The 26,777-nt window shown below is 36.6% G+C and overlaps 1 protein-coding gene across 1 annotated transcript; it reads right to left on the bottom strand.

Annotated features, from left to right (window-relative positions):
* Positions 1 to 178: 178 nt before the first annotated feature.
* LOC103821950 (vesicular inhibitory amino acid transporter-like) lies at positions 179 to 24,753 on the bottom strand. The gene is made up of 2 exons (XM_050971886.1): positions 24,445 to 24,753; positions 179 to 1,330 (listed from the first exon to the last, which is right to left on the bottom strand). Exons 1-2 carry the CDS (start codon positions 24,751 to 24,753, stop codon positions 179 to 181), a joined length of 1,461 nt encoding a protein of 486 aa, XP_050827843.1.
* Between the last annotated feature and the right edge of the window lie 2,024 nt (positions 24,754 to 26,777).

Here is a 26,777-nt window from a genome sequence, read left to right as displayed (position 1 = left end):
GGCTATGAATGTTATTTTCCAGTTTGCTTAGAGATGCATAATTTTCTAGTTAAAGACTTGAATCTGCAAACATTTAAGCAGATGCTTAATTCTACCTAGTGACAAAATCTCATCTATATTGACTAACAGGATAAGAGCATTTATAAGATTTACTCCTTATTTGTCTTTCAGGAAATATTTACACTTCTCCAAATACTTCAAGTAACCCTTTTATTGAGCAAACTATGCCTGCAAGGCTGCAAAGGAAGCCCAAAAGAAAAACAGAGATATCTGCACATTTCTCCAAGGAGGACAGTTTTTTCCATTTAAGTTTTAAGTGGAAGAGAGAAGGAAGAAGAAAAGTCATAGCAGCCCCTGTTACACTGCCTGTCAAACCCATCAACAGGGCAAAATGTGGTGTGAACATGGCCATCAACAGAGTTAACAAGAGAAATGAGCCTCTTACAGTCAGAGCAAGTAGTGGAGATCTGTAATTGGAATGGTTGTCCTTAGAAATACAAGAATACACAATTTCTGTGGCTGCAAAAAAGGGCAAAGGGTAAGAAAGAAGAGCCTTGGTTAAGAGACATAAATTCACTAGGGTTTCAAGAAATGATGGCAGGTTGTCAGTAATAACTTCCTTTGTCTTTTCACCCCAGGTCAAGAAAGCAGTGAGTGCAAAGGTTGTTTTCAAGATACAGGCAAAAAAATGGGTCCAGTTTAGCATACACCTAAATTCCTCTGGGTTTTTCATATTACCTTCAAGTGTGGGGAGAAATATTTGTGAGGTGTAACTGAAAATGATCACCCCTACAGAGACCAAGAAGTCCTCAAATTCAAGGGAGAGCCTGAATTTTGCCCAGGACCATTGATGCATTTGTGTGAGACAGTAAGTTATCACTACAAAGATGATAACAAAATGAACCAAAGAGCAAAGCTGGCTGAGTTTGGAAACAATTTTTAGAGTTCTGATAAATACACAAGGCAGCAGAGTAACAAATGCAATTACAGACCAAGTTTGCTCAGTCACGGGTACATACGGGAAACTGTGTGACAGCAAGTTCCCACTAGCAACCAGATACAAAATACATGTCATGATCAGTTCCAGCACTTGGGTCACATTGACAACTACGCCACCTAGACTGGGAGACAGCTTTTTGCAGCAGGCATTTGCAACATCTTCGTACGTGTCTCTCACTCTTCTCAGTTGCCCATTCTCATTTTCTTCATACAAGCAAGCAATTAGAATTTTGCCTGTGTAACAGCATAATGCTGCAGCCAAGACAATAAGAAGTAGACCACTGTATCCACTGTGGAGGAGAGCATACGGCAATCCTAGGACAAATATTCCCTGAAGAGGAAGAAGAGAGAGAAAAGATAGCACAAAATCCCTCGGGCAAAACGTTTATGAGAGGTTGCACCCCCAAACCCGTCCTCCACTGAATATTGCTTTCACCCACCTGCATGGTGCAAGTACTGCTCCATTCTGCTAAGTAAGTGACAACCATGAGAAATGTGTTTATTTATGATAAATGAAATTACCAGCAAAAGTAACTACTTCTATCAACACACATGTAATGATAAGCTGGGAAAATGAGAATGTGACTGAATGATAGAGTCAGCTTTCTAGTTAATATTTAACGCTGATGTGATTAGAAGCACATTTTAGAAGGTTCGTATTTAGTTATTCAGTCAACATGCATATTAATGAAACAGGTTCAGTATCACTAAAATTAAGCATCTGTAGCATCATCTGCACAAGTTTCACTCCAATTAAAAATAGCAGTGTAGATAGATTCAGTAATGACAATTCCCTTCAGTCTAAAAATTTTTAACAGACCTGTGGAGAGAAGATGGCATTAGAGTGCATCAGACTATGCTTGGGCTTCCTCCCTAGCTTCTGTCTGCCTCACACAGCCTTTGCTCTTGCTAAGTCCTCTCATAAAGTGATTTTTCTAACTGCTGAGATTCTAGATTGTGCAAGCTTCTTTAGGTGTTTAAAAATACATGCAAAACATTTTTTTACTAAGCAGGTCTTGAAAATAACATAGTTTTACTTGTTTTATCTGGTAAAATAAAAAAGGAATTTCACTTTCACAGAACATTATGGGCATTTCTTTGCCTTTTTCCTTTCTTCTCTGTATTAAGGGACAAATTACACTTCTATGTGGTTTTATTTCCATCAGCACAAAACCAACAAAACCCTTGAAGAGTAGTTATTAATAAAAACATCCAATTTAGGAAAGATGCTTTTGTGACATTTCTCTTTTTGTCTTACAAACCTGAAATTAGGAATTGCACATGAGTCAGACTGGTCAGGCATTTTTATTCATGACAATTGAAGAAAAGTAAGGAGGAAACAAAACACAGTTATGCAGAAATTCAAGTAGTTGTGCAGAAATTTTTACTTCAATATTTCTTACTGCACCCATGGTGAAATCTGAGTAAGTTTGTTCATATCTTTTATTCTGGCCTTACAGAAGGAGTTGATTTGGACCACACACTTAAATTTAATTTCTAACCAAACCTGAGCAACCCTATCTGTTCTGCAAAACCTATGAACACCCCACGGAAACCCCTCCCCACAGAAGGGGTGACCCATTCTTCTCTCACTTCCTGAGTGGGTAGTGCTGTTGATCTTTGGGAGCCAAAGGAGAAGAGGTGAGTTTAACAGTATAAATCTTAATCTTAGAGTTCATCATCCACAACCATGATCACGAGGGCATGTGGGGAACCAGAGTTTCAGGCATGCTTCTGCCTTTTGTGTTTTCCATCAACTCCCTCAGGTTTTATGCCTATCAGACAATTTCTGTGAAGACAGTCTAGGAGTCCATCTCTGATGGAGCTCATCAAGAAGGCAGGTGCCTGTCTCAACTTTGTAGGGCTCATACCTAGCATCCCACTTCTAAATGATTGAAGTACTCCCAAGCCTAATCCATAAGGAGGGCTCTGAAAACAGGCATTTTTTAAATCACTAAATAATCATTGACATATAAAATGTATTCTTCTCCTCTTCTAGCCACAAAATTGCTGTTCTTTTTTGGGCAGATTGTGGGGTGAGCATCAATCATGAAAGAAAGAAGTCTTTAAATTAGAGCAGTGTTTTTTCTCTAAGCCAATGAGAAAAACAGAGTACCTATTATATGAATGAGCAGCATTGTCTAATTCACCAGGCTTCACTCTAGAAGCAGGTATATTCAGCTTTCAATTGAATTAGAGCTGGAAGATTTAAATACATGCACTAATATATTTCAGTTAGAAAGGTCTATGCCTTTATGTGTTGAAACAGAAGTACCTCAGTTATTATTACTGAAATATTAATAAAGTCATTTACCAGATACATTTTTGGTTGTTTTCCATGGCTTCATTTACAGCATTGATTTTTTATAAGTCACAGATGCCGTTTCATTTAGGAGCTGGCACGTTCAGCTACACAGCTTGTGCTACTTAGTCACCCAAATCTCTCCACTCAATGTCTCCATTCTAATACAGGTCTCATCACCCAATTACCTTGCAGTGTAATTAGCATTTGTCTTGTACAGGAACTTCACATAACTGTTCAAAATTCTAACATTTTTGCCATCAAGCAGTCTATTTTCTCAAAAAGATTAGATATCTGGCTGCACCCAGGCTGCAGGTAGTACATATGTAACAGTAGTTTTTGAAATGATGCCATTTTTAATCACAGCTTTCACTGACTGGAAAGTTAGATAGCTGCCTAAAGAAATTATTTTGGTTTCTTTCCTATGAAAACAGTCCTTGGAGAACATTTGCATAACAGATTGAGTTTAAAAGCCTCATAAATAAATGAAGTCTATGAAAAAATCAAGAAGATGAAGCCACAGAGTCATCTTCCATACTGACATAAGAACAATGATGTTTTCTCATTCAGTGCAGTTTCTACCAAGCTTATCTCATTTGTTCCAAACTCAGAGTGTTATTATTTTGCTGTCTAATCTGCAACTGGCAGTTCAAACAGTATCTGTTGACTCTAAGGGTCATCACTGTATAATTAAGCTGCAGGTGAGTGTCAGCACAGGCCTTACCCACACTGGCTTCTTCCCTGCTGAATTCAGTCTGTTAAGGACAAACAGCCTCAGACTCAGCCAAAGCAGAAGACTTTGAGAGATGTTATCACTGCTATTTACAGCCCTCCCCACAGGTGCCTGCTTTTCCATGCTTAATTGTTAGTTTAATCAGAGCATAACATAATTCTGACCTCTAACATCCGCTTGCTGTTGTTTATATGAAATAATTTAATTCAATACCTAACACAGACCACAGGCTGATAGAGGTGAGGGGTTTTGGGTTGATTTTTTTTTTCACTTTGTGAGTTCAGACCTTCTTAAACAAACCCACATTTGCTTATATATTTTTTTCTTACAATTATGTATCAGCGATTGTATATCCCAAAGTTTAGAGTTTAGAATTTATAAACTGAATATTTCTACAGAAACTCTAAGTTTTTCTTTCAGCTGATGTCTTTGACGTCTTTTTTTCCAGAGTTTGTAAACCTCAGCTCTCAATTACTAATGAAAACAAACATTGTGGACATAAGTGGTTTTACAGCTTTTTGGATATATAGTGTGGTTAGTGAAGAGAAATGAGAGAACACTGACTATGCCAATATAGTAACTATGTCTGTAGTAAAAGGACAGTGCTTCTACCTTTCCAGGAACTTTTTTTTTCCCATTTAAAATAAAAAATAGTAATAACACAATTCAATAAAATAACAAAAAATGTTGTTGATGGTCACAAGAACTCAAAGAACAAATGTAACTTTTCTAGACTTCAAAACTCATTTTGTATCTGCTGTCCCGTTCTTACCTTTCCAAAGCAATAATTTTTGTTAGGACAATTTCCTAAACATTACTAAGTTTAAATAGTTTAGCTTAAAAAAAAATATAACAAATTATTTTACTGTCAATCTTCAATAAATTATTTTACTGCCAATAACAGGTACAGGCATCAGTCTATATTCTGTGGCTTGCAGCTGTTCAGCAACTTTAGAGCATTGCTAAAAATGACTTTTACATGGAAAATTCCTCCTCCATAAAGAAATACTTTCATGGATGTTGATGAAGGTGCCTTTGTGCCCCTTTCACAAGAAATGAGAGCATAGAGAATGAAGATAGAGCATGGCAATATTTCACTGATTCCTTGCTAGTGGTAAAGGGACTCAGGTAATTCTTGCACCACTTGTCATTGCACTTGTTGTTCAGCCTGACCCCAGCGCTTGCATTTATTGAATCTTCTGATCCTGTGTTCTCATGTCCAAATTATGGCACAGACAGCCTTAGCTGGGAGGCATCAGTTAAAAATGATCAGCAAAAGGAACTGTTCCCTAAATTGCCTCATAACTCTTAGTTTCAGCATTCTGTCTGAGAAGAGTTTCTAGTCAGAGTGGTTTTATTTCCAGTGGTTCTGGTGGAAAGTCAAATGTGTTAGCTCTAAATATGCTCTTTTAAGGTGATCTATTTATGGAATAGAATATCACAGGGGAAAAGCACTCACACATCTAGAGACAGAGGAGATGGAGTATTTGAAACAATCCTCTGCAGAGGAGCATCTTGAGTGGTTGTGTTATTTACTATCACTCCATTCACCCTGGGTGGGAAAAAAGCCCAAATTTGCCCAAGAGGCTGCATCTTCCCTTGTCTCCCAAGACAAGTTTGCAAGACTTGGTATTTTCACCCTAGACTGAGGATGGAAGTGCACTGTTCTTTGCCAATCACTGTGTCTGGGTGGATGTCCTTGCCAAACACCCAGAGCAGACTTAACTGTAGACAGCTGGGCCAATGCAGGACAAAGGACTGCGGGCTCAGCTGGTGACCAGCCTTTGAAGAAATAGCAAGGAGAAGAGAAGAAAAGGCATGAAAGAAAAGGACAGAATCAGCTAGCAGCTCATTGCCTTGTCAAAATACCCCCAAGAGAAGCATCCAGGCATGCCAGGTGTCACCAGGAATCACCAACCCACTTACAATTGGTTTTGCAAAGAAACAAGGAGAACAGGAATTCCAAATTTCAACTGCACGTGAAAACACTTTGCTGATGGTTTGACTGCAGTGCTTGGACTGCCCGTGTGTGTTTCCCACACCAGCAAGGCTGGCTGCTCATTTCAAAACACCTGACATCTGGACCAGTGCTGAATTCAAAAAATGGGCTTTCTGCTATTATTATAGCAGTATGATATGATATTATGTTGTATTCCTTTACCTCAGGGCAAGCACCTCTCCCAGGAATAAAATGTGTTTGAAAAAATTGAAAAGTGAGCATGGACAGGCACCCAGAGAAAAATATCTAAATTACTTAATATTTAGTTTTAATTCTTTTAGATCCAAGTAAAATGTTCTGTTTCATACGTTGTTTTAACCTGAAATATAACAATTTGAAAAAACAAAGCAAATTGAAAGTTAATTAAAAAGTAAAGAAGATCAAATCACGGTCAGAGTTAAGGCATGCCAAAAGACAATGAAATTAAATGGAGTGAAAAGCAATGCTAAAAAAAAGGATAGAGAAAATTATTTCACTCTAAGACTTAATCATATGGAAAAATAAAGTAAGAAATGAAAAAGAATTTAACTGAAAATTATTCCGTTAGGACAATTCTCTTATATGCAGACTACATGCTGATATGCCAGACTGCCAAATTAGCTCTGATTGCCTCTCTCACCATCTGTAGTTACTCCACTGGAATGGTTCATTTGAGTCTGACTATTTTCCCCAACTAGGCATTTGATTCCTTGCAGGAACATGGGTTAGACATATAAACTATACCAGAAAGTGTCCTACCTGAATCTTCTTGGAAGAGCAGAAAGATAAATTCAAGAACCCTGCTTCTCAGTACAATTCCACAAAATATTTAATTATGTTGTTTAACATTTGTTGCTATTTGAAATAAATAATTTTCCCAAACAGATGCAAGCCTTGGTGGCTGTCGTATTTATACAGAGAAGGAACTTTATTAGTAATAAATTAAAAAATATTTCAAATTAGTAATAAATTAAAAAATATTGCAAATCCCTTACTGTCATGCCATGACAAGAAAGTTAATTGCTTGTTGACCTCCATGGTCTTCTTCCTTTCTCAGCCATCACTGTGATCACCAGTGATTTTGTATCTCCTTCCAAACCACTGTTGACTACATTGAATAATACTGGACCAGACACTGATTATTCGCCCATGTAACCTCCTAAACACTACTAGAAACTCATTCCTTTGCCAATACATACATATTGACAGTTACTTTTTGGGAACCTGTCACTTTGGCAGTTGTTAATCCATTTAAGATGTACTCTGTGCTTACACTAATTTTTAAATCAGCATGTTGCATATTAATATGTCAAAATTCCTTTTAAAAGTGTAAATATATTATTTATCTTTCACTGCCTAAATTACAATGTCATAAAAGAATTATTTGAAGTGTGTTTAATAAGGACTGTAAGAACTCTTTCTGCAGAAACATAATGATTGACACTAATTATATTTCTAGCTTTTTATTCTCAATCAATTAAAACATGTAGTAACAATTACATCCTTTTTCTCAGCATTGTTGCCAGGTTTCACTAGTCAGAATTTCTATGGTTTTTAAAATATTGGGATGATATCCACAACCTCCTGAAAATTCCACATGTAGTAGCAAGCATTGAATAAGAAAATTACCTGGTCAGATGTGTCTTTTGTTATGTCTCCCAAGTGAAAACTAGCTGGGCATTCTGCCTTCAAAATTCGATTGAGCTACATTTTCACATCCATTTAAAATGTGGTTATCTCATAGTTAATTGTCCAAGTCTAAGCTTGGAAAAATTAGGCACATCAATTTAAAATTCACACCTACCTTAAGATAGGTAATTAGCAGAGCTGAGATGAATTTCCTTTCAGAAATGTCTATGCTGAGAAGGAAGTGTGCACACACTGTAGAAACTCTGAAACTTAACTTTTCCATGTCTTATGCAAAACAGCATAATGACTCTCCTGAAAAATTACAAAATACCATACTCTTCTCCTAGCTCCTGTGCTATGATCATGGTTCTCTCCAGGAACTACTTATGAACAGCTGCATCTGCTTTTCAGAATTAGGAAGATCCTTAGAACCTCCTTCTACTAATGTAGGAAATCAGTGTTGGAAAATTCAGTGAGAGGTCTCAGAGAAGATGAAGGTGATCTTACAGTAGAAAATTTCTAATTTTTCCCATTCCTACACCCACATATTCTGGTGTCTGTCTCAGTGACTGGGCCAGGATCATTTGTGTGCACCAAGGGCGACAAGGGATGCCATCAGCCCAGAACCCATTATGTCTCTGGTGTTCATCTTGGATAGTGATGATAAACAGATTTTTTATTTACCTTCTATGCTCTTCTGAAACCGATGCAGTTTTAGATATTTTGTCTCATTGTTTTGTCTCATCCGTCATAAATATTAGGCAAAATTCCTGACTTTTAACAGAAGTGTTGTTTATCTTATATGCATGTTTTATAAATACAGTGTTTACTTGGTTCCCTCAACACCTATCTATAGGTGAGTTTTTCTACCTCTCCTTTTAAATGAAATAACTTATATGCTGCTCACTAGCAGTTAACACATACCTTACTTTTTGTTCTGTTATGGCTGGTACTTTCAGACAAGCATACATAGTCACATAGACAGACACACACTTCTATTTATACATAATTTTTGCCATGATTAGTATCTCTGTTTCAAATTTTTACACTAAACCTAACCTCTTTTTTTTCCTAATTCCTAAAAATTTCTTTCTTACTGTCCTAATTACTGGGAGATGCATTATTTCCTCTCATTGTTACTGTTCATAACATATAATTATTACTCTCACCTTTTATTTCTCCCTTTTGCTATACATATATTTAAAAAAAATTAATTGATATGCCCACTTCACTCTTGAAATAGGAGGGGTATTAACACATTAGTATACTATTTCTTAATTATGAGATGTGGCTTCCGGACATCTCATAAATTCTTGTTAAACAACTTCAAAGTTTCTTTCCCAATGAGCTGTCTGTATTTATTCTTCCTAATCAATTATCTCTCATAATTTTCTCCAGGTTTGAAAAAATCACTTTTGAAGTACCAAGTAGATGTATTACTGTCCTCTGTTTTCCTATAATTAATGTAATTAGATCCTCCAATTTGTTCCTCTTTATCCAATTTAATGAGGCCCAAAAGAGAATTCTCTTATGCTAGGTTCAATACCTTTTGTGTTAGAAAATGATCATCTATAATTCTTAGAAACTTCAATGATGCTTTACTACCTACTCCATACAATGTCTACATAGGTCTTTTAAAACTGAAGTCACCAAGAACAGTACAATTTTTCTTTCCAGACAATAGCTCTAATACAGATAATCATCTCTCTAACACAGAGTGCCACCCTCATTTCTTTTGCCTGTTCTTTTTAGGTAAACATGCTTTATGCAATTATTTTTAAATTCTGTCTGCATAGATCATAATGTATTTGCAATATCAGTTATATCCTATTTCTTCTCTGCAGTTAGAATTTCCATTTCCCTGACTGGCTACCCAAACTCCTGGCACTGCTCTACAGATGTCAGGAAAAGAATTCATCTACTTTGCCTCTCGGTTCACAGTTTGTTCACAGCTCAGCTGAGTTTGAATTCAAAAATACTATGAGCTGTTCTGTGGAAAACTTCAAATATTGTCTGTGGCCTGTCTGACCTTAGCAGCAGATCCACCTCCTCTAATGTCAGTTAAAAATCGTCCTTTAACTTCAGGGATGGTTGAATTAGACCTCAGAAATCTTGTTTTTCCTGATTTTTCTTATTCTTTCTCTCTGCTAGTGCCAGCCTGTTTCAGCTGCAGAGACGACAGTGACTAAGGTGTTTATTCTGTGATTAATGCCTTCAATTGCTTTATATACTGACAGAAACTTTAGAAGTGCTTACCTGTCAATCCTTCAGGTACCATAAGTAGATGATAAGGCAGATATAGGCTGCTCATGAGATGCTGTGATAAGGTCAGCAGCTAAAGAAGCTGCATGGTCTGCACAGCAAAATGCAGGTGTCTATTTGACTGACAGAAGCCAGTGACTTTTTTCCTCTTTTTAGTGGACATATTAGTCTTAAGCATCTCCTAAAGAAAAGTGGACAGAGGAAAGAAAATGTCTGGGAAAATAAGGGGGAAAAAAAATTGCTGCTGTTAAATATGACAGCTGCTCCCATGGCTTTGCTTGGTTTAAATATTTGTTTTGCAACTGAAGTATGCTTGATGCTTAATTCCTCATGGTTTGATGGAAAATGTTAGCTTGCATAAATCCAGAGCTCTCTGCGAGAAAGAACTGAATCACACAAAGAAAATTTCCCAAGCAAATTACCTTTTAAGAAAACATTCTTTTGCTTGGTCCCAAAGGAAGAGAAGGCTTTCATAAAAAGAATGAGGGTTCTTATTATGTGTTATGAATCAAAGAGGAAAAAGAGACGCAAAAAGTAAGGCAGTTAAAACTAAAACAAACATTATTCTGAAAGTCAGTTGTGGTGAGCAACACGGACTCCCTGGCTGCTTACTTATTTCTCTCATTATAGACCAGGATTTCACCTGAAGGCAGGCAAGTGATCCAAACATCCAGTACAGCAACATGCAAGTGAGTTCCACAAACATATGGTCAAAAAGAGCTTGAGGGGAAGCAGAGGGGGGCTTTGGGAGACTACAAGCAAAGCAAAGCAATGGGGAGTCAAATAACTATATTTGAGTGTTCACTGACAGAACAAAAGGAAGAATTAAAGTGCATAGAAAGCTCAAACTCAGGCTGTGAGAAAGCATTTGGCTCATTAGGACTTTTCTTGAATGCTGTCTGGTTGGGACAAGCCACAGTTCAGCAATGCTGAAGAGGAAATGGAAGAAAACAACTCCATACTACAAAGAATTTTACATTGGGAAAAAACTTTATTCACCTCTGAGAGTTGAAAAGAAAGCCAGGTTACATCTATTAGAAGCTGAGTTATATTTCCTGAACACTGGCATAGAATTTGTTGTGAATAAAAAGTGGCTGAATCCTCCCCTGGCTGATATTACCCTGTTCTTTCCTCTGCACAGACCCAACCACCAAATTTAGGTGAATTTTTACTCAAGCTATAATGACTCCTAGAGTTCAGTATATAAAGGGGAAATTTGTCTTAGAGCACAGCCTGGGGAGAATATAGTTAATAGTCTGGATGAAAGACAGAAACAGTGGTTTACAATTATGTTTGGTCTCCAGGAATCAGTAAAATGATCCAGAGTATCATACTGTATTCCTCTGGAATACATGAGAAAGAGATGCTGATTTACCATTAGGCTGTGTATACACAACAAATTTCTACTGCTTTTCCTCTCTTAAACTCACTTAAACTTCAGTGACATCCCTGAAGGCTTCTACCTTTAGGAAAAAAGAAGCAGCAGCTGATTTTACTGCCTGATAATTCGTCATGCACAGATACAGATAAAGTTGAGGTTGCAAATGAATCTACATAAAGGAGGTGTCTCTGTCCTACAGTAACATAATTCCTAATGCTTAACAAAGTAGAATAATTCCTATAATTTCAAGTAGATTAGACAAACATTCCCAAACAGGCATAATTAATAACAAAGAATAAAAATAAAGGTCAGAAAAGAAATATGAGTGGGTTTTATGGCATGCTGTGAGTAATCATCATAAAAGTAAAGTTAGGTAAACTCTCATTTAAATAAAAGAAAAAAATTAATACAGTTCTGGATTGTGAAACCAGGCATATGACATATAAAATACACATTGAAAATATCTTTTTAAGGTCTCTAGATGTAAAATACCTAAAGTATCAGTACGTGCAGAGGTATTTCTCATTTTGTTGCACAGAATGTGATAGAGGTCCTTGGCCATGAAAACAAAGACTGGAGTTACAAAATAACTAATATTCCTTTTCTCTGTCTGTTTTATTTTCCTCTTTTTTTTTTTTCTTTATTTTCATTTATTTTCTCAGTCTGCAGTTGCACTGGAAAGACAAAAGTTGAGGGAACAAACTGGGGACCTTGATTATTTTTGACACTTGATGAGGACCTCAGGTTTATTCTTAACTTCCACATACAAAAGCTACCTGTATGGGATGAAATAAAAACACTCATTTCAATATTAAAACAAAGATAGCTAAGCATTTGCTGTAAAGTTTGTATATTAAAAAAGACTTTTGGGGGTTTTTTTCATTAACCTGACTCATTCTGATAGTGCAGAGAAAACTTCTCATCTCTATTGGATCTCTCCTTTGTTCATACTTTGGTGCTGAGATCTGTAGTGATTTTATATTTGAGGAACTGATTTCAAGGCTGCATTTAATTTCTGTTCCTTTCTCCTGAATGACATTAACTTCTTACATTCAAATTTTTAGCAAAATCAGAATTTTTTCACAAGGTGTAATTAATGAATTTTAGGTGAAAACTCAGTGGCTCTAATTGAAATTACTAAAGTGGCTACTTCCTTTGGTACCCAAGGAAATTATCACTTCTTAGCATCTATGAATTGGGCTACTCTCACCCAACTTCTGCCTTAAACTGATGTTGAATGGATGAGTGCACACAGCAGCAGAAGAGACACACATGACATATCTGCCTTGCTTTGATGCACACTTACTAGGAACAGGATTCCTAACTTTTCCTTCCTAAACATAGCAAAAAGTTAAGCTAATCACAGAATCACAGAATATCTGAGTTGGAAGGGGTCTGGTAACTCCAGAAATGATGGATAGAAATAAGGATCACCACGTGACTACTTGTTCCCACAGTATAGGGCGCTTATTTTAGGTTTGGGAATCTCCATCAGAGGTGTGACAGATGTCACTCTGTCATCTCTAGAGTCAGGTGAATTCCTTTACAATGGCCATGCAATGGTGGCATATCCTGGAAAAGCAAAGGAAGAGTAAGAAGCTGGATAATTTGGTAACAAGACTGCAGCAGGGGAAGCAGGAAGAGGGCAAAGCAGGGCAGTTAGGTAAAGTGAAGAACATTAAAACATAAGGCTGTGAACCATATGAGGTAGAAACAAGGGGTAGGAGAATATGATGGGCAAGAAGCTGTGAGGAAAAATGACTGGAAATGAAAAAAACTAAGCATAAAACAGGAATAAGGAGAAAGCTATCGGGAAAGTATGCATTATGCAGCTTTCTGATTAGGAAAAGAAACCTTCAGGGTGGAATGGCAGCTCCTCACAATTTAGGAGATGGTAAAGAGTCTCTGAAATCCCATCCACAGAGCAGAGGGAACCCTACGGTTTTGTAAAGATATTTTATTTTTAGCATGAGATGACAACAAGAAAAAGCATAAAAGGAAGAGCTCTGAGAGCAGTTGGTTTTCCAGCCAAAGTGAAAGAAATCAGCAGGAAAGTAAAGGCAACAGGGGCAGCAGGAGTGGAGAACTCATTTTAAACTCCAGATTCCAATTAAATCTTAGAAGGAGATTTTCAAGTCCCTCATGAGAAGGTGGCTGAGGAGATGTCATTTGGAGTTGCAGAAATCATGCAGACAATGAGACAAGAGCAGGGGTTCAACATGTAGTGAGATAGAATAAACTTCAGTGCCAGCTTCTAGAATGACAGAAAAATGAGAGCAATAACACGCTTTGTAACAGAAAAAAAACCCCAAAACTTCTTTTAAACAAAATAAACAAATTCCCTATAAAAATAAGTTGTATTGAGTCTATATTGCATATAATTCTTATTCTCAATCCATATTTTTTCAAGCTTCAGTAGAACTACTCACAATTTCTGAAATATCCAGATTTAGTCTGAAATAATTAATGTAGAATGGTTTTAAAACCGAAAAGCAAAAGGTTCTCTTCTTATCAGAGAGGAACTAGCCTGAAACAAAGCATGGATTCTGGAGGTGAAAACAGATATAAAAATGATCATGAATAGAAATATCTATGTAAAGGAAAAGGCCAGAAATGGCCATTGCTACTCATAACATAAAACAATAAAAATGTTTATTGTAGAGACTACAAAATAGTATCTACTGGTGCTGTTATTTGTGTCAATTCAAGAAATGGATGGAAACTGAAATGGATAGCAGCTTGTGTGTATGAACTGAAGTGAATGTTTCCTGACTTTGACTCATATGTTTACATTTTTGAGAAGTAAATATTAAATTTTATTTTTTTGTTAGCTATTTAGTAACACAGCATTGTACATATGGCAAAAGTAGTGCCACTGGCCAAGAATACAGAGAAACATTGCCTTCCAAGAAACATGGTGTATGTGGGGAGAAGAGGAAGAAGACATACAAATAGAAGACAATTTTTTTTATTAAGCTTTGGGGGTAAAATGTTTTATACAGCTTGCTGTGCTAAAACTAGATTACAATATATCATATTCAATACTGTGTTTAGGGTTTTTTATTTTCTCAAATAGCTCCATTTGCCTATTCAGACAGAGCTTGTACCATTTCAATGAGTCTACTGCTGTCAGGAATTATATACACTGAAGTAAACTGTAGATTAACCAGCTATGGATTGTGTAGAAGCTTTGCCGTGTGGAAAGTCAGCTAGAGAAACATCACTATTTCTGATTCTACCAGCACATTATAATAATTCAGACGTCCTTTACTTTCAGCATTAAATTCTCATATGCACTTACAAGTGCTGAACTTGTCAACTTTTATTTCTAGATCAACTCTAGGGCTCACTCTTTTACTTAATAAAAAAATAAGTTCCCTTCTGCAAATTTGCTAATGGAAGTGAAGGAAGTTTAGAAAAAACAGGAAAGGAATATCATATGACAAAATATTTTGCTTTCTGCTGCCTGTCACTCTGTTCTTGCTGTCTTGGGAGGAATTTTATCCTGGGAGGAGTTATATGACTCAATATGGTTTAGTAAAACAAATTTGCTGAGGTTGCATAAATCATAAGCTAAAGAATAGGGGCAGAAAGAACATTTTAAATAATAATATTTTCCAATAATGATCGCTGGTCAATGGCATATGCTATAGAGAGGAACAAGTACACAAATTATCTCAGCCACAGAAAGCTGGTGAAAAATTACAATAGGTAATTTAGGCTTTGTTTTGAAAGTTAACTGTCAAATGCAACATCACAACAATGAACTAGCTAAATATAACAGATACAGAAATTCAAAGTTGCCTAATAACTGTGTATTTAAATACCATGTGACCTGCCATGAATTTAAAAAAAGAGAAGGAAAAAATACACCATCTGTTTTAATTCAACTTGTTAAAAATGCTCACAGGGATTGATGACACCAAAGAGTATGGTAGATGAATTTGATTTTAGTATAGTGGCAAAGTACATCAGCTATTCCCTTCACCTGAGGGAGCCAGAGATCCTTGTTCTGCAACAAGTTGTGGCACATTGGGTTCTTCCATGGAATAAAGGGATCCTTGCTTTCAAGCAGCTGACAGTTACTCGATCCTTTGGTTTTGGTAACATTTATTCTTTCAAAGAATATAATTTTCATAATGCCACTATCCATTTATCTTTGAGATCATATTTCTGTCATTTTCTTTCTTGGCCATCTGGATTTTTAAGATGGAATTCCCATTTTAATGGCTGAATATTCTAAAGGTGCTCTTATCACATTCTTTTGCTGATTTATCTTGTGCTCAGCCTTTACAATGAGCCTCAATAGCTAGGAGACTCAATTCCTTATAGAGAAAAGAAAGGAAACTGAATCAAATGTCAAGCTGATTTATCACAGGCTACATTTAAACAATCATTATTTTGTGAAGAGTTTTTGTAAAATAGGAAACATTTTGAGACTCACTTTTAAAATTGCTTCCATTATTGTAGCACCTGGAAGTCCTTGAATGTAATCCCACTGTGCAAAGCAATGTGCAAACAAAGCACAAAAAGATGGTGCCTCCTCCAAAGTATTTAAAATACAGGTGTAGGATAACAAAAACAAATTGTCCTAAGGTGACTTCATGATGCTTTTATCCCCAGACATTTGCTCTGTTTATGCTGGATGTTATGTTCTGCACCTTTAAGGCTGGTTCTGAGAGCAAAGGGGGGACAAGAAGTGTGCAGTCTGTTTGCAGAAGCTGCACTTGCTGCCCCCATCCTTCTCCTGGACTGTTCTCTCTGCAGCATGGACACTGGGAGAGAGCTCTCCTTTGCTTCTTAGTTAGTTTTGGGGGTTTTTTTAGCTAGCTGAGGCAGAGAAGTTGCCCTGACTGTAGCTTATCTTTTTTTTTTTGTAGCTGTTCAGACCTACTTTGGACCAAAAAATCCCAGAAAAACACCGGGAGCTCAAACCAGTGGCCCACCAGGGCCCAGGACATGGCATTGTCCAGTGCAGGAGGGATGGATAAGAGACTGAGTGAGCTGAGCTACAGCCCACAACAAGGACTTTCTGAATTTGCCATCCTTTCAGAGCAGTGAAAGGTTTTGTTGCTTGATATTTTTAAATTTTAATGCTTGTGAATACTTTGCTTATTAAATAAGTAGGCTTTTTTCCACTTTTCTCCAAGGAAATCCTTTCCCAAAGCAGCTAGGGGAGGGGTCGCTTGACTCTGATTTCTAGAGGGACCCCTTAGGAAGTTTCCTCCCAAATCTGCCTTAAACCAGGACACAAATACAGGCAGAGTGAATACCAGATACTGTGAGTCAAGAGAGCAAATGGCTTGTAACAGTTTGTAACTGTGCAATTTTCACTAAAAGGGCATTTCTAAGAGAATCAGAGGAATATTTTCATATAAGTTCAGAGGAATGCTTGTGTAAGTATTTACCAAATTGAAAATGGTAATTGTAACAGGAAGAAAAGAGATCAAAGTCAATAGCTACTGGAAGAATAATGGTAGATTATTATAAAAAAGATGAGCAACTTACATTTGATTTGGTGGTTGAAGAGTTTCTTGCAAGAGCTGGTGGTCTCATGAGTTATGGAGCTGCATCAGCTTTCTAGGTGGGTATGCATGGAGTGAGCTTGGAAAGGTTAGGGAAAAGTGTGTTACTGTGGCCCAGATGGGGAATTTAAGTGCTCAGACCAGTTTTAACCTTGTGGGTTGGTAAATCAGACTATGTGCTAGTGTGGTTTTACAGTAAAAATAAGCAGGACATGGATCTAGTCTGAGTGTGAGGATATAGAAAGAGGCCCCAAAGATGATGCTGGATGATAGGCCTGCATGGAAGCAGGGACAAGGACTTAGGCAGTGATGCCCATCTCCAGGGTGCTTTGAAGGCTCTCTAATGATGAAATGAAAACAAAAAAAAAAAAGAGGCCTGGGAGCAGGAGGCACAATGTCCAAGTTTCTGATGTATTTACAAGTACCATTTATTTCACATGTGTTGTGGGACAAATGGAAATGAATAAACCCTTTTTGCAAATATATGTAAATGAGCATGTAAATCATACTCTGTCACTTGACAGATTGTCTATTAAGCTCTAGCAACACCACTGATGTTTGAATAATGGCAGCATTTAAAGCTCTTAGATGGAGAAGTACTTAAGCTGGGTGAGATATAAAATAGTTCAAAGACTGGCAGACTCCTCCAGTGCATCCACCCAAGGAATTCTGCCAGTGTTGGAGGCAGTACCTTGCAGGTACTGGAGCAAAGTCTTGGACCCAAGGATGGGTCCTTATGGCTCTCTTTCATTTCAGGATCTTCTGTTATTCTAAGACTCTATGTCCTCACTAGGGACATCTGTTGGCTAGCTGAATTTGGCAACATGCTGGAACAACTTGCAAATTCCAATTAATGCAAAAGTTCATGTTATTACATGTTGGAAAATACCAGTATAAGGACAAGAACTGAGCTGGTCTCTCCCAGTTTACTTGCCACACTACTGTATGCTTACTTGCTAGTTCTTTTGTCCTTTTATATGCACACAACTTCTATTAACAGCTGCTTCATGTAGGAAGACTCACATCTATAAGATAGCTGTTCTAAAAGATTAATAGTAGAAGATTTTCCAGATGAAACAATTTTTAAATTTATATGATGACTGAACAGTCAATGAGAAGTCTATACTTACAAAAAATAGCCACTTGCAACTCTCCAGCACTTTTTTACCAGACTGTGACAAACTGAACATCAACCCCAGGAAAAATATACCATGCATTGAAGTGACTTAATTGGTCTTAGAAGTAAACTGAAGATAACAGGGTGGCTTTGAAATTTAGATGCTGAAATATAGATATTTCAAAACTATAAAGCAAGAAGAGTTTCTGCCGAAGTTGTTGGAAATTATAGATAACTGACATTGCTAAAATCAAGTTCCAAATATATACTTTCTTGAAATGTAAGGTTATAATTTGAGGTTCTGAACAGAATTATTCATATTTCTTTAAGCTCAGCAGTTCTTCTAGCTACTGTTATCAAAATAATGAAACATTAGACAGATATGTCTGTAAAACTCAGGTAAAAATCTGTTAAAGATATAAAATAAGGTATTGGTTATAAATAAATATTTTAAAATATATGTATCTTACACTCAGTGGAATCAAGAGATTTAGATTTAAGACTGAGGTTGCATATTAAATTCCACAGGTTTTTGGAGTATTATACTTTAGAATGTTTCCCACTCATCTCATATGAGGAAAAAAAATCACATATGCTAATTAGCTCAAAATAGATCAATATAATAAACTATATAATAAAGTATATCAGTCATAGCCAAAATACTGAGACTATTAGAATCATTTATGAAGGACACACAGAGAGAGACACCTCCTGTAACTCTCTTGTGACTCATCTGTTAAGAAATGTAATTTTGAACACATAGTGAGGATAAGCATGATCTAAGTACTGCTTTAACTTCCAAAGATATTTTAATATGTCATTTTAACACCTAGAAGGCTTAAAGAATTTCAATACTTTGTTCTGTTGCTTGTGTAATCCATGCATTTTTTTTCTGGACTTCAAGAGCTAGTATGGTGCTTTCTGAACCAGCAGTCCATATGTTGGGACTATCTGTATGTCCAAGGAATAATTTTGTGGACTAGTTATGTTATATCACAGTTTCGACTTGATGGAAAATCTGATATGGAGTGGCTTAGGAAAACTGACCTGACACTTCTAAAGTTTCCACAATAGCTACAGTACAGTATGCTGATGTAAATCCACCCAACAGTCCCTCCCTCACACCCAATCATTGCCCAAATAATGTGATGACATAAAAGACAAAACCTACAAAACAGCAACTTATATTCCATGAGAATTAATCCAAATATTACTTCCTGGAACAATTTTCGATGAGCCACCTCTCCATGATTAGGAGTTCTGTCTTCATAACATTTTTTAGTGTTTGCAGCTGACCAAGGGAAAAGCAGACTGATGAAGTGCATTGTCTAATGTGATTTATGGGAATGGCAGTTAGATAACTCAAAACCAGTCTGCTGCACTGTGCTTACATTTCAAATAAAGAGATTTCTCTGAATTAGATGTTATTTCCTTGTTGCAGGATAACACACTTTTGATAAAGAGCTTTTGTGATACGAAACAGGGTTGGGAATAGAGAAGATATATATCCTGAATTCAGCCTTCTCTGTACCATATGAATATGTGCACAAAAGAAGCCTACCACAGGGTCTGAGTTGAAATAAAACATTATACAAAGTAGTGATGTATGTCTGGAATCTTTTTTCCCTCAGGAGAAAATCAGAAGGGAAAACCAGAGCACAAACATTAGTTACAGAGTCTTCTCCCCTAAAATATATCTTTTATCAATTGCATTGCATAATGGTGACATTCTATCATAGAAAGAACAGATCTGAACTTAGATGGCTCTCACCAGGTTTTTTTGGGGTCTGCAGTTCTGGCTGTAAGGGTTTGTGGTTGCAAGCCTTGGAAAAATAAATTTGCCAAAACCGCCAGTGCATTTCAGCTAAAATCATACTCACTATTTGGATTTTTTATGTGCACCACAATAGTCCTAATACCTTGGAATTTTGCTTTGTGCTGTCATTTCTTGATGTTTCATTTGGAAACTCAATTTACTTTCTGGTCCTAGTGTAGATATCAACATTGGGCATCTCCCTTCAATTCTCAGTGCCACATCTTGATAGGAAATGCAGAAGTTAGTTTCTCCCAGATGTTTATAATTCAGTTCAGAGCATGACTTTAGCTTCAATGCATACACCTTCAGCTTCAGTATATAATGTATAATTCCAGGAAGTTACTGCTTTGTGCTCAAGAAAAGATTGACCCCTGTTCTCACGTCTGGAAAAGAAATACTTAAGATCAAGTGCTGCAGTTAAAATCTGAGTGGCTATTTATCCAAACAGGACTAAATAATTTAAGGTTCAGGATAAGAAGATTTATATAATTATACATCTAATGACCTGCTTTCTAAGCACACGAGTATGTCCATATTTATATTTAGAAAATGTTTAAATATGTGTCAGTAAAGCTTAATGTGAGGGGTGTTTAGACACCCCTCAGATGTTTGCCTTTAAATCTTCAGAGTGAGGTCTACTAATTCTGTTCTTCAGCATCAATGTGTTTTCCAGTTAAGTATTTAGGAGCTGCAATTACCTAAGTTAAAATGAACTAAATTGGAACCCAGCACAGAAATATGGTTATAAAGACATGCAGTGAGAGATATATGGATAGTCAGGTTTTAAAATTATGATTATTGAAGTCTTGGGTATTTTCTAAACTAATGTATAATATACAGAGTATAAATATAATGAGAATAGTTATGATTACTGCTGCAATAATTGGTAATTTATTATCGACACATTGAGAAATGATTAATAATGCTAATTTAAGTATTGTTATTCCTAGAAGCACTTACAGTAGTCAAGCACCCTATTGTGTTTCTCTGATGATGGAATAAGAAAATTTTGCCTGCTGCAGGTATTTCTAATCTTTGTACAACCTAATTTTTTGCAAAGGAAGAATATGAATGTTGGCAACATTAGGTATCAGATGCAAAGAATCAAAGAGAATGTTCAGCACAATTTCACAGTATCATTTTAGTTGGAAAAGACTCTAAGATGAACAAGTCCAGCCTTTGATCAATCACCACCTTTTCACCCACACTGTGACACAAAGTGCCACATCCAGTTGTTTCTTGAACACCTTCAGGGATGGTGACTCCATTACCTCATGGGCAGTCTGTTCTAATGCTTATCAATTCTTTAAGTGAAGAAATAATTCCTAATGTTCAACCTGAACCTTCCCTGGCACAGCCTGCAGCTTTGTACTCTCCTTCTGTCACTGCTTGCCTGGGTAGCCCCAGGTGACTTTCTACACCTGACTTTCAGGTAGGTCTAGAAAGTCACAAGGTCTCCTCTGAGCCTCCTTTTCTTTAGGAAAAACAACCCCAGCTCTCTTAGTTGCTTCCCACAGAACTTGGGCTCCAGACCCTTTCCCAGCTCTGTTGCCCTTCTCTGGACATGATCCAGCACCTCAATGTCTGTCTTGTAGTGAGGGCCCCTAAACTGAGAACAGGATTTGAGGGGTGGCTCCCCTGTGTCGAGTACAGAGGGACAATCACTGGCCTGGACCCGCTGGCCACACTATTGCTTGTACAGCCCAGAAGTCCATTGGCCTTCCTGGCCACCTGGGCTCGGCTGGCTCATGTTCAGCTGCTGTTGATCAGCCCCCTTAGTCCTTTTCTGCTGGGCTGCATTCCAGCAAGATTTGATACATTATGTTTTACCAAACACTCAGAGAAAAACTGTGTAATTATATTAGCCTGTATTTTAAAGACTGCACAGACATCAGAGTACAGAAAGTCACTTGAAGCTTTCTGGTAAAGTGGTTGACTTTTTTCAGTATAAGGTTCTCCTAAGTGGAGATTGACTCACAATGGTATAAACTACACCTATAAATTACACAGTATAAATTATAGTGAGATTAACATTATTTCACTTCTTTCCATTATTTCACTTCTCCTTCTCTCTAGTTTTTTCTCCATTCTCTTGTGCCCCTTCATGACACAACATAATGAATGCCTTTTCCTTTTAGTTTGGCTTTCTCCATAGTGTTTGCAAAAATGTTACTACATGTGACTGGCAAATAAATAGTCTTTATTGTCCTTTGGTTCTGCTCTGAAATACTGTACCATTAGAATTTAACTACCTTCTTCTTTGTGACTATTGTTTGCTTATCTATCCAGCACCACTCTACAAGTCATTACAAATAATTTTGGCCTTTTACTGCTGCATAAAAACAAATGCAACTTGCATCACTAAGCAAGATGATCCTGTACATTTTCCCATTTGAATTAACTCAGCTTTATGGTCTCTGTCCTCACCCAGATTAACCAAACACAGGTTTTGATTTGCCTGTGCAGTGCTGGAATACGAAACATGTTTCCCTGGAAACTTAAATGTCTGAAGCAATCATTTACACATACAGTATCAGCACCAAAAGTGCATATTTTTTCAGTTCAAGTTAAGAAAAAAATAAAAATCTCTTCTTTGTTTGAAAAGACATATTTAAAACACTGTGAAGAATACCTTGTCTTTAATTTCAGAGATCAAATATTTATTTGTTCCCATAATAAATGTGGATTGCAAAATATTTTCATTTTTAGGCTAATTGTATTCACTGAAATAGCTGTTCAAAATGTTTCAAAATTCTGCTGAAATGTTTACCTCTAATTGCCATGCAAAACACTTCTGCCCTTTCTTCTGGGTAGGGCAAAACAACTGTCATTTTATCAAAGGTTGTCTTCACCAGTCAAAAACGTTTGGATTGTTTTAATCATTCTGTTCACAACTCTGACTTTCTTTTCAAAGCTATTCATAGAAATTTCTTTAAACTGTTGTTCTCTACTGACAGAGGCTTATTCAATATTCTCCCCTCTCTCCTCTCCTCTCTTTCCCCTTCTATTTCTCTACTTTGTTTCTAAACCAAATTACTTTCTCCCAACCCCAGGTATTGGGAAATAGGAATGATACAAATATGTGTACATAGATTCACACACATGGTTGCACATGCACACTGTTTAATTATGTGTCATTAGGGCACATTGGTTATATTATTAATGAAACTGTAGCTTCCATACTTTGCAACCTTGAGCCTACCTTAGGAGGAAAACTCAATACAGCTGTAGCCAACTGCTTTTTAATGCTAATTTCTAAAATATTTTACCAAATGAGAGACATAGTAGGCAACACTCAGCATACTGAGAGTTTTGAGTAGGACCGTAGTTACTGATCTGCTTGGATAATTTAGCTTGAATTTATTGTGACTTTAAATAGACAACTGCATATTTGATTGTGTTTTAATGTGTATCATTAGTCTATATTTTAACTGAAACCAGTGTTATTAATAATTAATGATAATTTTGTACACAACAATATTTAGGATTTTTGGCACTTTCATGTATTTACAGAGGATTGTTATTTTTTGTTTTTCAGAAAGGAGAACAATGGTTAGAGAATATGATTTGCCAAAAGGTCATACAGAAAATATTGACAAAACTGACTTCCAGAATGAAATCTTGGCTTTGGTGAAATCAAATGTAAAACTCACAGAGACAATGGGCTCTCATCCCAGACTCCTGTCCTGACTAGATGCTGCTGAGGGAGATTGAAGATAAAATGAGTTACTAGAATGCAGTTGGGGTATTTTAGTACTTTCACACTTTTATTCACAGCTGAACACTTTCAGAGTATGATCTGCTACAGTGCCCTGTTATTGCACTGGCTCTCATATGGTGGTGTTCATGTTTGAAAATACACCAAGATTAGAAAGATGTCCTTTTTTTCCTCCTTTGCAGAGCTGAGGCATGAACTGGATATGTAAACAAATATTCATCGGCATAATCAGACTTGTGTGACATGGGAAGGATTATTTTTCTATAACTGAAGTGGCATAAAAAAGTGTTTAAGCAACAGTTACTGGGACTTAGATGTGTCAGTGGATGCTGCTTTCTTACTATGTCAGACAGAAACTTAGTGGTAATGATAGAATTATGTAAGGAAATGAATCATGAAAAGTGAGAAAAAGATTCTGAAACATTTAATGCTAAATTTAAGGATTTGGAAAGAGAGTCAAATTCCACACAGAATGCTGGGACCAAATGCTTTACATCTATTCAACCTATTTTCTTTAACACTGACAAGTATTATTACACTTCTTGCGCTTCGTGCTTCAATTTATTTCTAGTTTAATTTACATGTCAGTAAATTTATGTCTGACGTCAGTCTGGCTCTTACCATCCTCTCTTTATTAGATGTTTACCTCACATTTCTATCAAACATCTCTGTCACTGAATTCAAATATGCTTATTAAAGGTAGTGTCAGCACTACCAAAACAGGTGCAATAACCACCCTTTCAATTTTACCTAATTTAAACACTTTTAAAATTTCAGATAACATATGTACAGTTTTTCCCTTTGGAGCTCTGTTTTATCAGAGTGCTAATCTTATGCAGAAAGATTCAAATATGTGAGTAATAAATTCACAGAAACCTTTCAGAATACGCAAAATGATGGTACAGCTAAGTAAAATACAGCAGGATAAGAGATGACCAGGTTTTTCAAATGATGAGTGGAATAAGTGTGGAAATAAAAGGTTACCTGAATGGCATTTGTTACATTCCATCCTGCTTCCCAGCTAGTGATCAGTTTGACCTGGGCATGTGGCAAGGGAGCTGGGGACTTGTATTCTGGATCCTGGTGACAAATATCAAGCTCAAATTTCAGGGGTCCATCTGGTTCCTCTCTGTTCTCGCTGTGAGCTCTGTTCAGTTCATCGCTTTTAGCAAAATTCAGGTGCTCTTCATCGGTGTCTAGGCAGCTGTCCCACCTCATCAGTCCCAAAAAGAGAGATGGTGTTTCTCCAAAGCATTTGAAAAGAGATGAAAAAGTCTGCTTCAGGTGAGCCATCCTCAATACCGAGTATAAAAGTAAAACCTTTCATTACTTGTCTTTATTACTTTCAGCAGTTGTACGTTGTCAATCCTTTTGGTAGGCTAGCCTTGATAGTGTGGCAGTGAATAATGGAGTTGGCTGTCTTTGGTTCATTTATTTGTGGCTTTTTCAAATGTCAGCTGAAGAAATATCTCCAGGGTCTTCAACATACTGCCCAGAGTAGCATGCAGCAAGATTTAGTAGTCTGCAAGCTTCAATTTACAATTCAAATTGGTTTTCCTTTTACCTATGGCATCTATGTAGATCAGTCATTCATGAAGCGTCTACAGGTGGCTGCAAGAATCTTTTCCCGGAAATTATGCATGTTTCTAATACAAACAAATAGTTCTGCCAAAAGGAAAAAAAATGCTTCATTAAAAACTAGAGCTGATGGACTGACTGTTAAGAATATGCATGTAAACAAGTTCGCTTTTCCAGATGTGAGACTTTTCTGCTGTGTTTTAGTGTCTACAGAGGTCAGTAGAACTTTAAAAATGTTCTTAGTAGAGCTAATTTAGCATGAAAAAGAAAAGTAGCTTGTTTGTTACTCTGTTTAGTTGTTACCAGCAACATTTAGGGGAAAGACCCAGAGGTATGAGGATACACTTACTTTATGGATAAGACTGATATATTATGATTACTCACACTGTAAAATCCTAAAAATAATATTTACGAAAGTATTCTCTTCCTTCTTGGCATGGCCTATGGAATTTGTGAAGATAGGTAAATAGAGAGAGAATTGGGTTGCACTGTTGTAGGTTTGTTTATACTCACTTTCTTTAGTTTTGCTATACCTGCCCTACATTCTCCTTCTCTCTTTCTTTCTTAAGACTACTGGGTTTTAACAGCTAAGCTTTTCTACATTAACAACTGAACAACTGGTACAACACTGCTGATCATGCTGAAAAAAGTGTTCACTTCTAAAAGGTTGGCATGGGGACTTTGGAGCATGTAGGGTCGGTCCTTGCTTGTCCTTGTCAGCCAGGGACAGTCCTTGTGTGCCCTAACATGTCCTTCCCATTAGAAGAAATTCAGGAATTCTCAAAACAATTTTAGAAGTTTATATTTCTGAACAAGATTTCTAAACCAATGACTTTTCTGCCGTATTGTATGCATTTATGAACTGAAAAGACTTGACCTTTTCCAAAATAAATCATGAAGGTCTTGTTGTTTTCTTTTTCTTATGTGCTCAGGATTAAATAAAAATGAAGACAACCTTTACTGATCTGTCTTTCACAAATTAAGTAAACCTGGCAACAGTATCTATAAATTGAAAAAATTAACATTAGAAATCATATGGGTAACTTTCCTAATACAGAGAGAAAGGTCTGAGATGCACAAATGGAATCCTGGGAAGTGGATTATTATAGAGTCATTATTATTTATTTTCAGACTGTTCTGAAGCATTACTTCTGTTTATATTTTTGGAAAGGACCAAAAGTGTAAATGGATGTTTACATTTCTGGAAAGGACCATTTTGTTGTCATTGGCTTTACCTAGTGCAAAAGGCACAATGTCATGGAACAGATAATTAGCATTTAAAAAGACATTTTTATCAATTAAATGCAGACAACCATTTTAACATCCTGAGGAAATTAATTCCATCAAATATAAATGTTGATTGCTAGAAATGAAGTATTACATAAGAAATTGCATTATTTATTTGGTGTTAGTAGGATCTTTATTTTCTATTCAAAAGAATTATTGAGTCAGCTCTTTGTTGGGGGGGTATTTGTTTTTCTTTGTTTTAGTTTTATTCTTTATTTTATTTAATTTTTTGTATGTTTGTTTTTCCTTGTAGATTAGTTAGAATTTCATGCAGCTAACTAAGTCAAGAAAAGTGCAAGCAAGTTTAGAAACAGAGATATCTCTAGGTATAGAACCATTTATTTTGACTGCACAGGCTTAGAGATGAATTATCCAGTTTCATCCAAGGCCCTCTTACAGCACTGGAAGGAATCCCATTTTCAGATCTCTTATCTGCCAGATGCATCACATCC

The sequence above is a fragment of the Serinus canaria genome, chromosome 3, assembly GCF_022539315.1.
Source record: "Serinus canaria isolate serCan28SL12 chromosome 3, serCan2020, whole genome shotgun sequence".
NCBI lineage: Eukaryota > Metazoa > Chordata > Aves > Passeriformes > Fringillidae > Serinus > Serinus canaria.
Note: the sequence above shows the minus strand (reverse complement) of the source record. Positions and strands in the feature narration are given on the sequence as shown.